This window comes from Notothenia rossii (genome assembly GCF_949606895.1).
Source record: "Notothenia rossii genome assembly, chromosome: 4".
In the NCBI taxonomy this organism is placed as follows: Eukaryota; Metazoa; Chordata; class Actinopteri; order Perciformes; family Nototheniidae; genus Notothenia; species Notothenia rossii.
In genome coordinates this window covers 53,756,858-53,771,002 of record NC_136902.1, presented here as the reverse complement: position 1 = coordinate 53,771,002, position 14,145 = coordinate 53,756,858, and the positions used below count along the sequence as shown (strand labels likewise).

Below are 14,145 nucleotides of genomic sequence, written 5' to 3'. Positions count from 1 at the left end.
GTGTGATTGTCATTCATGGGGGTATTGATGGGTATAGCCGCCTGGTCGTCTTCCTCCGGGCCTCAGACAACAACAGGAGCACTACCGTGATGATGAGCTTCATGGACGCGGTGGCCAAGTATGGTGTGCCCTCGAGGGTCAGAACCGACCATGGGGGCGAAAACAACGCTGTCTGCCTAATGATGAACATCTTCAGAGGCTCTCAAAGAGGCAGTGCTCTCAGTGGAAGAAGCACTCACAACCAGAGAATAGAACGGCTCTGGGGTGACCTGTTTCGAGGTGTGAGCAACGTCTATTATGACCTCTTCAACAAGTGAAGGCACAATAGACGTAGACAATGAAATGCACATGTGGGCCCTGCATTATGTCTATCTCCCACGCATAAACCATGACCTACAGGGTTTTTTGGACCAGTGGAACAATCATGGGTTGAGGACCGAAAGACACCAGAGTCCCATACAACTTTTTGTCCAAGGTTGCCTGGAACGGCAGGGCCAGCCCACTTCTGCCATGCAGAGCCTCTTTGGTGGAGGACAAGGAGATGCTCAGGAGGAGCCAGAAAGAGAGGGTGGAGCTGATGCAGGGGATGTTGCCTTGGACTGGCCAGAGAGGGTCACCGTACCTCGAAACCAGCACCTGCTAAGCGATGAGGACATGGAGCAACTCACCGCACAGTTTGATCCTCTTGCTGTTCGTAGAGGAGATCTTGGAGTGGACGTCATCCAAAATATACTGTCATTCATGGCAACATTGAATGTTGTCTGATTTTGTCACGGACATGACACATATTTCACAGCGGCTCCCCTGCAGGCTGTTCTTTGCCCTTTGAACTCATACAAATTGCCTTTTTTAAAACTACTACTTTGCACATTTTTCTAGTGTGCAGTGTATATATGTGTGTACCTATGTTTTTATGTTGCAGTATTCAAGTGAATTTTCCTTAAATAAATTACTTAGTTTAAACAATGGTCTCTCTCATTGATGTTGTGACAGTTACTAGCCCGCTTGTGGCCTGCACTTTGCCACGGTGACTGGGCTTTATATAGTCATCCATTGGGATGTGTTTTCGACAAATAACAGTCCAGACCTCATGGGGGAATTCAATAATAGCCACAAAATGTTTTTTTAAAGAAAACATAATGTGTTGACATTGATATATTACAAAACATATCCCTGAGTTTAACATTGTTCATTAGTGCCACGGTACATAAGCACATACTGTAGGAAAGCAACAAAAAAAAGCTATAGATGAATGCACTATGCATTGCTGCCTGAGAACAGCTTGAAATGCTATTAATATCTGCATGAAGTTTAAAAAATGCTTTTGTTTCTTTTACTAATTACAATGCTTTTCAACATGTATCTATCCATTTTCATTCAGTGTTCATACGCGATGCTGTTTCTTGGTGAGCTTGACAGTAATTCTTGACTCCAATGAGGTGAAGAGGCTAAAATTAAGTTTATAATGTAATCTCTGGATGATCTCAGACATCTAGGATATGTTCTTGTGAGTACCTGGCCATAATGTAATAAAATATTCCGACTGACTAATTTTGATACCACTTTTACCTACTGATAATCTAAAACCTAGCAACGGATAATGTAAAATTCTCGTCAAAATGCATAATTGGGAATTGATCACGTTTTCAGGTTCGTTTATTTATATTTTTTAAACTGATAAAGTTATACATTCGGTGTTCTAAGACCTGGGATGTATGTCATACATGTGTGCCATGGCATTCAGCTAAACTGAAAATATCTCCATCACAGCTACACACTGTGTTGTGTGTCCACTTGCACTTCATCCCCTCGTCACCCTGTTAGTATATAAGTCCTGGTTTTCTGTCCTGTTCTTGTCGGTTCCTTGTTTGTCTATGTCATGAAGTTCTGTTTTTTCCCGTGTTGATTGTTGTTACTTGAGTTCCTGTTCTGCCTGTTAAATATACATTTTTGTTAAGTTTTCTGCTGTCTCCGCATTTGGGTCCAACCACTCCTTGCTTCACATGACAATGATTGATTTGTACTATATATCGAATTGCTATTTTTGCCATTATTGTATTGTAATTGGTGCTTTTGCAGGGAATTATTATTATTACTTTAAATCTCATAGATATTAACATTATTATACATATGGCTGAAATAATCATCATCATTAATTGTTTTGTGATATTATGTCCCTCTTGTTTTCATATATATATATATATATGTGTCCCCTCTTCCTTCACAAGCACTATATATCAATATATATATATCTATTCTGAAGCATGCAATGAAATACGGTAGAAGCACAAAATGCTGCAGTGTTTGTGATGAACCTTTGACATTTATGAATAAGTCTCAGAACCATTTATGGTACACTCTAAAAAGTGTACTTGATAGTAGTTGAAGTAACTTAATACATTTAATACATCTGATTCAGATTTATGCTTTAGAGATTCCAATGTACTTTTGTGGGTTGTATTCATGTGATTTTTTTGTTCGTTGATTTGACTTGCTATTTTGTTATCAGTGAAAGCAAATCAATCAAGTTTCTCTCATCTAACGTGCGTGTGACGTCATGACGTCAACGTCAACGTCTTTGCCAGATCTTTCCACCGTCACATGTGCCGCCTTTTTCTTTTGAGACGTGACTTCGACATACGGTAAGTGTGATTCAGACAAGACATATTTCTTATATAAAAATAATGTACAATGTCAGATATAACATGTTCCACCTAAATTGTTTAACCAAACCAAACCAAGCTATGATGCACTGGCTCCACTGTTAGCTAAACCGCTAGATTTAGCTCAAACATGACGATAGTTGGTTGCTTGCGGGTAGAAGCCTACTCTCTTGGTTTAATATTGTCACTGAAATGTGTTAAAGTTATTCCTATTGTGTACTGGCGTAGCTGCTTATTACCAAATTAGCGCAAACTAATGCGCAAACTGGGTCATGTTAAGGCTAGTACTATCATTATTAGTACATAGCTTGTCACCAAACTGCACACATTTTTTGTGTACTATTTCGGCGTGTGTGTGTGAACGGTTTAATGTAGTGTCACCGCCGCTGCGTCAAGTGTAATTATAAAGACGATACGGCATCACCGAGCAGTGAGGGGGCATGTTGCGCTGGTGAAAGCCCGGTGATGCATCCGGCTGACGAACATAGAACTTAACCTCGCTGTGTGGGAGATGTAGTAATAATTTGTTGTGCCGGTCGCCTCGATGGCGGGACTCCCTTCTTGTTTATGCTGCAAGTGATTGATGCGGCGTTGATAAAGCCTCACATTTATAGTAGCTCGGTGGTTAAAGTGTTATCCAGCTCTGTGTTGCTGTGCTAATGTGCTAATAAGAAGCCAAGTTGTAGTGTAATTTGCTGTTGCTGATAAGACCATTACTACGTTTGGGGTGATAATACGTGACTGTGAAAGCTTAACAACGAATATAAATGTCCCCCCTAATACAGTATATAAATGTATTTCTTTTTCTTCTCATGATTTCTCATGCCTGACCGGTGGTGGTTTCTTCAGGCTTTGACACATCGTATTGGACTACTACCTAAGGTACGTGAAGCTACACTACTGTGAGTGATATAGAGAGTACTTTAATGTTGCTGTGTGTTCTGAAAGTAATTTCAACGTAAACGCAAAGTGCAGGAGGTGATTATAGGACAAAATCCACTGTTTTGTTTTCTGTGGAGTTATTCAATTTAGAGTTCAGCCAGAGCTAATATACAAATTATTTTTTACCTACAAAGATACTCCCAGTAAATCGTGGGATGATCTTGATCTATGGGGACTCCCAGAGTTTTGTGAAATCCTCCAAATGGTGATACTGCAGGACAAGTTGATCTTCATTGTGAAAAAGATCAGTGGATGGTACATTGAACATTATAGAGCTTATGATCTCAAAACGTCACCAGGCAAGGAAGTGGAACTTCTTGAGCCACAAGATGATTACCCACTGGCAGACTTCAAAATCCGAGGGATGCGTCTTGTCACATTGAAAAGATATGTCCATGTTTTTAAAGGGTGAGGAAGCGAAAAGTGATATTTCATTAGGTGGAAAAAGAAATAATTCATAACTATTGTGTTCTCAAAACAGATTTATTTCATACCAGTGTTTTTTTTTGTTTTCAAAGGTTTTATTTATCATTTCACCAACAAATAATTACACTGGGTAAATATCAGAAAATAATTTGTGAGAACACTCAAACAGTGTGTTGGCTTTTTTTGAGTGGTCAGAGTTTTAATGCTTCACCTGCAGAACAACAATATATTTGTTTTTTTATGACTTCCTATACATATTTGTTATTGGTGCAAGACTAACTATCAACCCTTTGGAGATTGCAAATGATAACATTCAACTTTTTTGCACATACAAGTTGTCAACTGCAGATTTCATTTATTTAAAAGGAACCTAACATTGAGGGTAAGGGTGGGCATTATGTCATTTTTTAAATATGTGCTGATGGAGTCCAGTCAGCAAATGCCGCCAGTGGAAAAGGGATTAACACGAAGTTGTAGTCCTTTTACTGAAAACTGATAACACATCTATAAGATGATACATTAACAGTGTTAATAATAAGGAATTATGTTTAATGTGCCTTTCGTAAAACGTATTGTGCTTGTGTTGTCTTCTCAGACTGCCATGGCTGATTTGACGCCTGCAAGACTGAAAGTGATTTTGGGGGAGAACAACATTGAAAAACTGTCACTTCCAAATGGCATATCGGAATCATTGGATGACCTTCTCATCAAGTTAAAGACTTTCTTTGGGTTAAAGGGCGACGTCAGACTGCAGTACATGGACCAAGACTTTGGCAACGACTTCTTCAATCTGAATTCCACCACTCAACTTCAGGATTTGGGAACAATCAAAGTGATCCACCAGCAAACAAATACACCTTTTGAACATTGCCACTGATACCACATCATCGTCTTCACTTGAGTGTGATGGCAATGTTTCGTTGGCATCAGATGACACAATAATCCTCTCATTCCCCGAATCTGTGTCCTCTCGAGCCAAACAGTGGCCAGCGGACTTTCCGATTCCTCAATTTTCATATGACACGGAGCTGCAGCTAGTGAAAGGGAATTCTGAGTTTAATGGAAGCCACAAAATGTTGACTGTCAGCTCCCGAAGCAAGTCTGATATTCTGAATAGACTTGCAGAAACAATTTCTGGATACAAGGCCTATCCAGATGATTCACATGTCTGCAAAGTAGCAGAGGCTCTTATCAAAAAGCATCCTTGTTTGAAAGAACCTGGCTCATTCAATGGCTGCAATGGATGGAAACAGCGCCTGAAATATAAGATGGGGAAACTACAGGACTCAGCTCAAATTGCAGGGGTGCCCAGAGCTGGTGGTAAATTCCCTGAAACCTAAAGCTGCTACAGATGCTTTCCCTGCTAAAAAATTCAAGAGGCCAAAGCGAGCTGAGTCTAACTTTTATCCATCCTTCCCCACTGGTGCCAATCTGGAAAGCCTGGAAAAAGAAAGAATAGAACTTCTGACAGACATCAGGATAAGGAACAATAATAGGGTCATCGCAGACAAAATAGCTCACACGTTCGCCTACAGACGACGGGAGGTGGTAAACCAAGAGCCAGGAATCAAGGACTTCAAAGACAGGTGGCCGGCACTGTTCCAACAAAAAGAGGTAATAATCTAGTGTGTATCCATTTTTTAGTAAGCTTTTATCCATTCATTATAATATGGTGGTAAAGATTATGTTTAACAGTGTTTACTGACAGAATTTACATTTTTAATTTGTTATACTTTTTGCCAGTGTGTAGGCATGCTTAGTTTAGTTTTTTTTCCTCGAGCGTGTAAAACCAAAGAAAATACAAATGAAACAAAAGGTGATACAGTACAATACAAATGAATGCAATAATGAAACATTTAATTAATAATTGAATAATCTGTAGTGTCATTGTCTGGTATCAATAAACAACAAAGCTTTAGCTAATTACACGTCCGAAAAGGGGTCGGAAGAAGTTTACACTTGCTTCAAAGGTTCTTTTTTCAAATGTTAATTGCATACAGACTGAGTTCAATTGAATTTTTATGAATTTACTCAGTCATTTTTGTATTATTCTTTCATAGATCAATGCAGAGTTCCAGAGGATAATGACCATTCCTCTTGAGGAGAAGTTCATAACCCAGTTGGACATTCACTCAAGTCAGCTAATCACAGTCATCCGTGCCAAAGGAGGATCAAAACGTCAAAAGACTGCTGACATCATGGACATTTTTGACCAGGTAAATCTGCATTGTCAAATGAGTCCTTGCCAGCTAAAAGGGATACATTTTGTGTATCCTTTTATAGATGCATTGGGAGGGCAACCGTTGTTTTATGAAACTCTGTAACTAGGACTGTCCATTTGTTTCTAAATAAAGTGAAGGATTTTAGCTGTAAGAGTAAGGAAATCTGTCAATAGACATTTTGAAAAATAAAATTAACCAAAATAATGTTGTCCCAGACTGAAGACATTCATCTTCGGAGGGAGTGTGTCCTGAGAGCCCTCATTATCTTCCTGGGAGAAGATCCAGATGAGCTGATCAAGGAATATCTAGTTTGCATGTCAGCACAGCTTGTCAAAGGCACACGTGCTAATACATATTAGATTGATATTAATGCTGTAAAAGTTACATTTCTCAACTAAAATAACACCTGTCGGGTTTGATTATATTCATAATCTTGGACATTTGACATCATGTTAGTGTGAATACCTTTATGGTTTTCCAACTCCTCATAGCACTTTAACACCACGTTCACATTCACCCATTCATACACTGATGGACCATGCCACCTGCTCATCAGGAATAACTAAAGCATAGCATCGGAATTTGGGTTTTTAGTCATTTTCCCAAGTATACCGCGAAACACAACATGTATATGTAAAAAGTATTCCTAGCATGTTTTTTTTTTTTTATAAATACTCTTTGTTGAATTTTACACATTTTAACACAAAACACAGAACAATGCACGACAACCCACCCCCACAGACAGCTACACAGCACGTCCACAATTTGACAACAATTGAATGATATTAATATTAATCCTTCTCAACATAATCGCAATAATACAGATGGATCAGATGAGATAAATGAATTAAATATTAGGTTCTGATCATGTGAGTCGTCAGAATAATCAGTGAGTAATCACAGAGTAGGACTCCGGCCAGTGATATTATTGTCCCATATTAAGTGCATATTAGTGCAAAGTGATGCCAGTGATGTTTGTTGTCATTTACTCCTACTCTAGGACTCCAGAACAGATGATCTTCCGAAGGAGATGGAGGAGCTCACAATGGGTGTGTTTGTGATACGGAAGGAGGAGGAAGGACTGCAGGAGCCACCAGCAGACATCGGCATCATCATCGAGGGCGTGGAGGTGCTGAATTAACTGCCTTCAGTTGCCTCAGCTTGTGCCCTCCTTCTGGGTTTGCTATATGCACTCAACATAGCATATCGAAAACCCCCTTCATTTCACTTTTGAAGTACTTCAGAAAATAATCATGCAGCTTGATCAACACAAGATGTCTGCCAAAGTGCAAAGTCTGTATGGCAGACTTCAAAGCTCAGAGTAACGACAAACCATCAATCAATCAATCAATCAATGTTTATTTATATAGCCCAATATCACAAATGTTACATTTGTCTCAGTGGACTTCACAGTTTGTACAGAATATCAGTATGACAATACGACACCCTCTGTCCTTAGACCCTCACATCGTACAAGGAAAAACTTCCAGAGAAAACCCCACAGTTTAAAGGGAAAAATGGGAGAAACCTCAGGGAGAGCAACAGAGGAGGGATCCCTCTCCCAGGACGGACAGACGTGCAATAGATGCCATGTGTAAATTGAAAAGATAATACATTTGCAACATAGGTAGTCCAAATGTTTTGAAATGCATGTGTGTATAATAAGAAGATGAATCCACGAGGATATCCATCCAGGACTTATGATCCAGGACCGCAGCCACGACTCAAGATCCAGGACTCGCAATCCATGACACAGGACCGCAGGATCATCCATGACTCCGGATCCCGGCGTATATAGACACCAAAAAGAAAGAAATTTGGGGAAGCTGGGTTAATCGGAACATGAGAGTACACAGGTATAGACAGAGAGAAGGAAGAAGTAAGATGTCCCCCGACAAACTAAGCCTATATCAGCAAAACTAGGGGCTGAATCTAATCAGCCCTAACTATAAGCTTTATCAAAAAGGAAGGTCTTAAGCGCACTCTTAAAAACGGATAGGGTGTCTGCCGTCCGAACACAAACTGGAAGCTGATTCCACAAAAGTGGAGCTTGATAAGAAAAGGCTCTGGCTCCCATTGTACTTTTAGAGACTCTAGGAACAACCAACAACCCTGCATTCTTGGAACGCAATGCCCTAGTAGGACAATAGGGTATAATTAGTTCTTTAAGGTAAGATGGCGCCTGCCCATTAAGGGCTTTGTAGGCGAGAAGAAGAATTTTAAATTCTATCCTGTGTTCTATAGGGAGCCAGTGTAAGGCAGCCAGAACAGGAGTAATGTGGTCCCTTTTCCTAACTCTGGTTAGTACACGAGCTGCAGCATTTTGAATCAGCTGAAGCGACTTGACTGACTTCTTGGTACACCCTGATAATAAGGAGTTACAATAATCCAGCCTTGAAGTAACAAATGCATGGACTAGTTTCTCTGCATCGTTTTGAGGCAAGATATGCCTGATTTTTGCAATGTTACGTAGATGGAAGTAGGCGGTCCTTGAAATGGATTTTATGTGGGTGTTAAAGGATAAATCCTGATCAAATATAACACCAAGATTCCTTACAGTCTCACTGGAGGCCAAATTAATGCCATCCATAGTTAATATATCTTTAGATAATTTGTTTCGTAGATTCTTCGGGCCAAGTACAATAACTTCAGTTTTGGTCGTGTTTAACATCAAAAAATTTAAGGTCATCCACGTTTTTAAGTCCTTGAGGCAGTCTTGAATTTTATTTAGATGATTAATTTCATCAGGCTTGATTGATAAATATAGTTGAGTATCATCCGCATAACAATGAAAGTTTACAGAATGATTCCTTATAATATTGCCTAACGGAAGCATATATAGGGTGAACAAAATAGGTCCAAGCACTGAGCCCTGTGGCACTCCATGGCTAACTTTGGTTTGCATGGAAGATTCATCGTTGACACGTACAAACTGAGAGCGTTCAGATAGATAAGACCTAAACCAGCCTAAAGCAGTTCCCTGTATGCCAACTAAGTGCTCTAGTCTTTGCAATAGGATATCATGGTCGATAGTATCAAATGCAGCACTAAGATCGAGCAAGACAAGAATAGAGACAAGTCCCTTGTCAGAGGCTATTAGAATGTCATTTGTGACTTTAACCAGAGCTGTCTCTGTGCTATGTTGTGTTCTAAAGCCAGATTGAAAATCTTCAAATAAATCATAGTTTCTTAAGTAATCACACAGCTGTTTTGCGACTGCTTTCTCAAGAATTTTTGAGAGGAACGGAAGATTAGAAATAGGTCTATAGTTGGCTAAAACCTCTGGATCGAGGTTGTGCTTTTTAAGAAGCGGTTTTATCACTGCTACTTTGAATGATTTTGGAACATAGCCTGATAATAAAGACATATTCTTAATATTTAATAAAGAAGTGCTAATTAATGGAAAAACTTCTTTTAACAGCTTAGTTGGAATCGGGTCTAAGATACACGTTGATGGTTTAGAAGAGAGAATCATTGAATTTAATTGTTCAAGGTTTATGGCTGAAAAGCATTCTAGTTTACTATCTAGTGTAATATTATTAGAACTTACGTTTCCGGGAGCTGTTGATAACACTATACTGGTCAAAGGCAAGAGGTCATTGATTTTGTTTCTAAGAGTAACAATTTTATCGTTAAAAAAGCACATAAAATCATTACTACTGAGTGCTATGGGAATAGAAGGCTCAGTCGAGCTGTGGCTCTCTGTCAGCCTGGCTACAGTGCTGAAAATAAATCTTGCATTATTCTTATTCTCATCTATTAATGAAGAGTAGTATGCTGCTCTCGCTTTACGCAGTGCTTTCTTATATTCATTGAGAGTAATATGCCAAATTAAACGAGATTCTTCAAGTTTAGTGGAACGCCATATCCTTTCAAGTTGTCTCGACTTTTGCTTTATTTTGCGGGTTTCGGCATTATGCCATGGAGCTAATCTATGTTGTTTTATTTTCTTCTTTTTCAAAGGAGCAACAGAGTCTAATTTTATTCGCAGCGCATCTGTAGCACTATCAACAACATGATCAATTTGGGGTGGTGTACATTTTGTATAAGTTTCCTCCCCTACATGCAGACATGCTATCGAGTTAAGTATTGGTGGAATCTCTTCCTTAAATTTGGCTATAGCACTAACAGATAGGTTTCTGCTGCAGGAGCTTTTGGCTAATGCTTTGTAGTCTAGTAACAGTACTTCAAAAGTTACTAAGAAATGGTCGGATAAAGCAGGATTATGCGGTTCGACTAATCGTTGCTCAATTTCAATACCATAAGTCAGAACAAGGTCAAGAGTGTGATTATAGCAGTGGGTTGGTTTATTTACACTCTGACAGAAACCAACAGAATCTAATATAGAGTTAAATGCAACAGTAAGGCTATTTTTATCATCGTCAACATGAATATTAAAGTCACCTACGATAATTACTTTATCTGTTTTAAGTACCAAAGCTGATAAAAACTCAGAGAATTCTGATAAGAATTCTGAATAAGGACCTGGTGCACGGTACACTGTAACAAATAAGATTGGCTGCAAAGTTTTCCAGGTCGGATGCGTAAGACTGAAAATGAGGCTTTCAAAGGAGGTATAATTTAATTTTTGTTTAGTATTGATAAGTAAACTTGAGTCAAAGATTGCTGCAACTCCACCTCCTCGGCCCGTGCCTCGGGCAATATGAGTATTGATATGGCTGGGTGGAGTGGCCTCATTTATGCTGACATATTCTTCATGTCTCAACCAAGTTTCAGTGAGACAGCATATATCAATATTATAATCTGATATTAAATCATTTACCAGTATTGCTTTAGATGCTAGAGATCTTATGTTTAAGAGACCACATTTAATCTTCCTGTTTTGTTGCACTGTAGTAGTTGTTACATTTACTTTTATTAGGTTATTATGTATGACACCTCTATTAGGTTTTACCTTAAATTGTCCTTGGGCAGACACACACACCGTTAATATTGGGTATTTTATTGGGGTCGGGATTCCTATGGATGACTGCCTAGGAGAGAGCGCAGAGAAGCGTGTAAGACTGCGACTCTGCCTCCTGGTCTCAACTCCAGTTTGTCATGGATTAAGTCCACAGAGCCCTGAAATGTTTGCCGAAATGAGATTTGCACCTTCCAAAGTAGGATGAATGCCGTCTCTCTTAATCAGACCAGGTTTTCCCCAGAAGGCTGTCCAATTATTCACGAAGCCCACATTGTTTGCTGGGCACCACCAAGACAACCAGCGCTGAAATGATGACATGCGGCTATACATGTCATCATTGATCAGATTGGGGAGGGGACCAGAGAAGATTACGGTGTCCGACATTGTTTTAGCATACAAACAAACAAAACAATGTTTTCCTCCTCTGGGCCAAAACATGGCCTAGTGCTGTATTAGCACAATGGCGTCTTGACATCGGACATTGCACATGTAAAAGAAAATGTTGTGGGTGCGGTAGGTTTTTGTTTCACCATTTTAGTTTCGATTCCAAGAAACGGTTGAGTTGTGCATTGTTATTTGTGCTTGAGAAACATTCGACTTGAACTTTATATTTTAATGAACTTAGTAGTAATTATTGTCCTATATTTCTTTCCGATTTCACAGCTGCCTGGGCCTAGCAGCAAGAACCTCCATCTGTGCATGCACCCAGGTCAAGATCTACCGTGGTTCAAGGGCCTTCACCAGAGCCATCACCACCAAGGACCAGCATCACTACAGCGGCCTCCACCTCCATCTGTGCCTGCCACAAGATTAAGATACACCTCGGTACAAAGGCCTCCACCACAGCCATCACGATCAACCCAGCCAGCAAAGAAGTCTCTCCTAGCAGACGTACCTCCCACACAGCCGCCAGCATCAACCTGGAACAATCACACCTACCTCCCTCCGACACAGCCACCAGCAGCCCACGCACCATTACCCCCACCTACACAGCAGCCAGACCCACTGTCATGGAAGACAGACCATTACACTGCTCCCCCTGTCTTTACATTTATAATGAATCGTTGGTTGTGAAAGTTCTGATATTGTAAATATTGAGATTTTACAGTTTCTTATGTTAACATAAATAGTTGGTTGAATAAAAATGTTTAATGCTCAATTTGTATTTGTACACATCATCACATGAACCTTGGTATGGAATATGAATCAGTCCTGATGTAACTTTTCTGTGGTGAAAGTAGAGTGATGGAAATATTTTTACTCTAAATTATAATTTATACATTTTCATTTTAGACATGAACAACACATTTATATAGGTCTATAGTGTAATTCATATATTTCACTACTTTGGTGAACCAAATCTGAAACAGCAAAAAAAATGGATGACATGAGTACATCTGTGTTTGACAACAGTTTTGAAGTTTTCCAAAAATTGGATTTCTAAGCTTAGTATCTCATAAGGTGAGTGACTTTGCATTTCTAGCAAGACCAGAGACTGTACTGAACATTTTGACATGTAACACCATGCCATGTTATAAGAAGTACATTTAAAAGTTGATTTAAGGAGACATCTAAAAATTGAGAAAATACCCTTCACTTCACACTCCAGAGGGTTAAGGAAAAGGGTAAGGCAATTGTATTTTTTTATATATATATATTTTATATTGTTTGATTTATTGATTATATTCAAAGGAAAATTAATACTTGGTCCCCTTGGAACTTTTCTTCTACATCATAGTACATCTGTGTTTTCACAAGAGTTTTTAAGTTTTCCAAAAATCTGATTTCTAAGCTAAGTATCTCATAAGACAGTGCTCTAAGGTGAGGAGTGACTTTGCATTTCTAGCAAGACCAGAGACTGAACATTTTGATATGCAACACCATGTTATAAGAAGTACATTTAAAAGGTGATTTAAGGAGACATAAATACCCTTCACTTCAGTAAGATAAGGTAAGGCGATTTTATTTTAAAAGACAATGAAGGCAGGATATATTGATTGATATATTTATTATATTGAAAGGCAAATTAATACATAGTCCCATGCATCTGGAATAACGTACAATTTACAGCCTCACAATGTCAGGAACTTTTCCTCTACATATTGCTTTGGTCTGGCTTTACTCTTCACCAATTCGTTACAGAAACTTTGAATTCATTGGCTATGGAAATCAGAAGGAGGGGCTCATTATCATATGAAAATACGCCCGTTTTTTCGCACCAACTTACGGGCCTCCTCGTATGTTCGTCCGTAGTTTCGCACCAACTTACGGGCCTCCCCGTAAGTTGGTGCGAAACTACGGACGAACATACGGGCGTATTATGGCACCTTTGGCTTTCGATAGTAAACTGCCCCGCCCCCTCGCACACAGACGGGGAAGAGAGATCTCGTCTGGATTTTTCGTGTTTATCGTGTTATTAACTCCTGAATTAAGTGGCAGGGAGGCCAAGGGAGGAGGGATCATGTTTATTTTAACGGAGCTGGATTTTTTTTTTTATGAATGACTCGCGATCTACCAGCATTGCCACCGCGGTCGACGTACTGGGCACCTCTGCTCTAACTGATGATGCTATTGCTAAAATCTGTGATTGTGTGAAGGATTCCGATCTGTTCTCAGTCTGTCACCAGGGACCTCTGAGAACATCATATTCAAGAGCTCAGACATTCAAAAAGATGTTCAAATACATAGAGCCTAAAAAAGTAACATTAGGAAATGATGAAAATATGTCACAAAGGTTTGCTTACTACATACCTATGAAACAAACAGTAAGTGGCTTATTAGAATCAGAATTTTGGAAGAATTCAATGTCACAGCAGTCATGTGAAACAGATTCAGGTGTTTTTGGTGACATAAGTGATGGACACAACTTTAAGTCCAACCAGTTCTTCATTGAAAATACAGGATGCCTGAAGCTAATTCTGTACCAGGATGCTTTTGAAATTGTCAACCCCCTTGGCTCTGCTAGGAA

At 39.3% G+C, this 14,145-nt stretch overlaps 4 protein-coding genes across 9 annotated transcripts in view; 2 read left to right on the top strand and 2 right to left on the bottom strand.

Moving 5' to 3' along the window:
* The window catches only part of LOC307035385 (uncharacterized protein), a 464,943-nt gene that overhangs the window by 378,864 nt on the left and 71,934 nt on the right, over nt 1–14,145 (bottom strand). The window lies entirely within an intron of this gene.
* The window catches only part of LOC307035386 (uncharacterized protein), a 65,395-nt gene that overhangs the window by 5,058 nt on the left and 46,192 nt on the right, over nt 1–14,145 (bottom strand). The window lies entirely within an intron of this gene.
* LOC307035383 (uncharacterized protein) overlaps nt 1–14,145 on the top strand; it is a gene marked incomplete at its 5' end in the record, with an annotated part of 33,534 nt that overhangs the window by 11,765 nt on the left and 7,624 nt on the right. The gene's annotated exons all lie outside the window — the stretch shown is intronic.
* On the top strand, nt 2,448–12,945 carry LOC307035384 (uncharacterized protein). 4 transcript variants are annotated; one of them, XM_079674608.1, is made up of 6 exons: nt 2,448–3,545; nt 4,627–5,645; nt 6,102–6,247; nt 6,469–6,561; nt 7,254–7,382; nt 11,841–12,945. In XM_079674608.1, exons 3-6 carry the CDS (start codon nt 6,116–6,118, stop codon nt 12,249–12,251), a joined length of 765 nt encoding a protein of 254 aa, XP_079530734.1. In that variant the 5' UTR covers nt 2,448–3,545; nt 4,627–5,645; nt 6,102–6,115; the 3' UTR covers nt 12,252–12,945. The 4 variants fall into 4 exon arrangements, with proteins under 4 accessions (XP_079530734.1, XP_079530732.1, XP_079530735.1 ...); XM_079674606.1 differs by having other exon boundaries at nt 2,450–3,545; nt 6,092–6,247; XM_079674609.1 differs by lacking the exon at nt 6,469–6,561 and having other exon boundaries at nt 2,451–3,545; nt 6,092–6,247.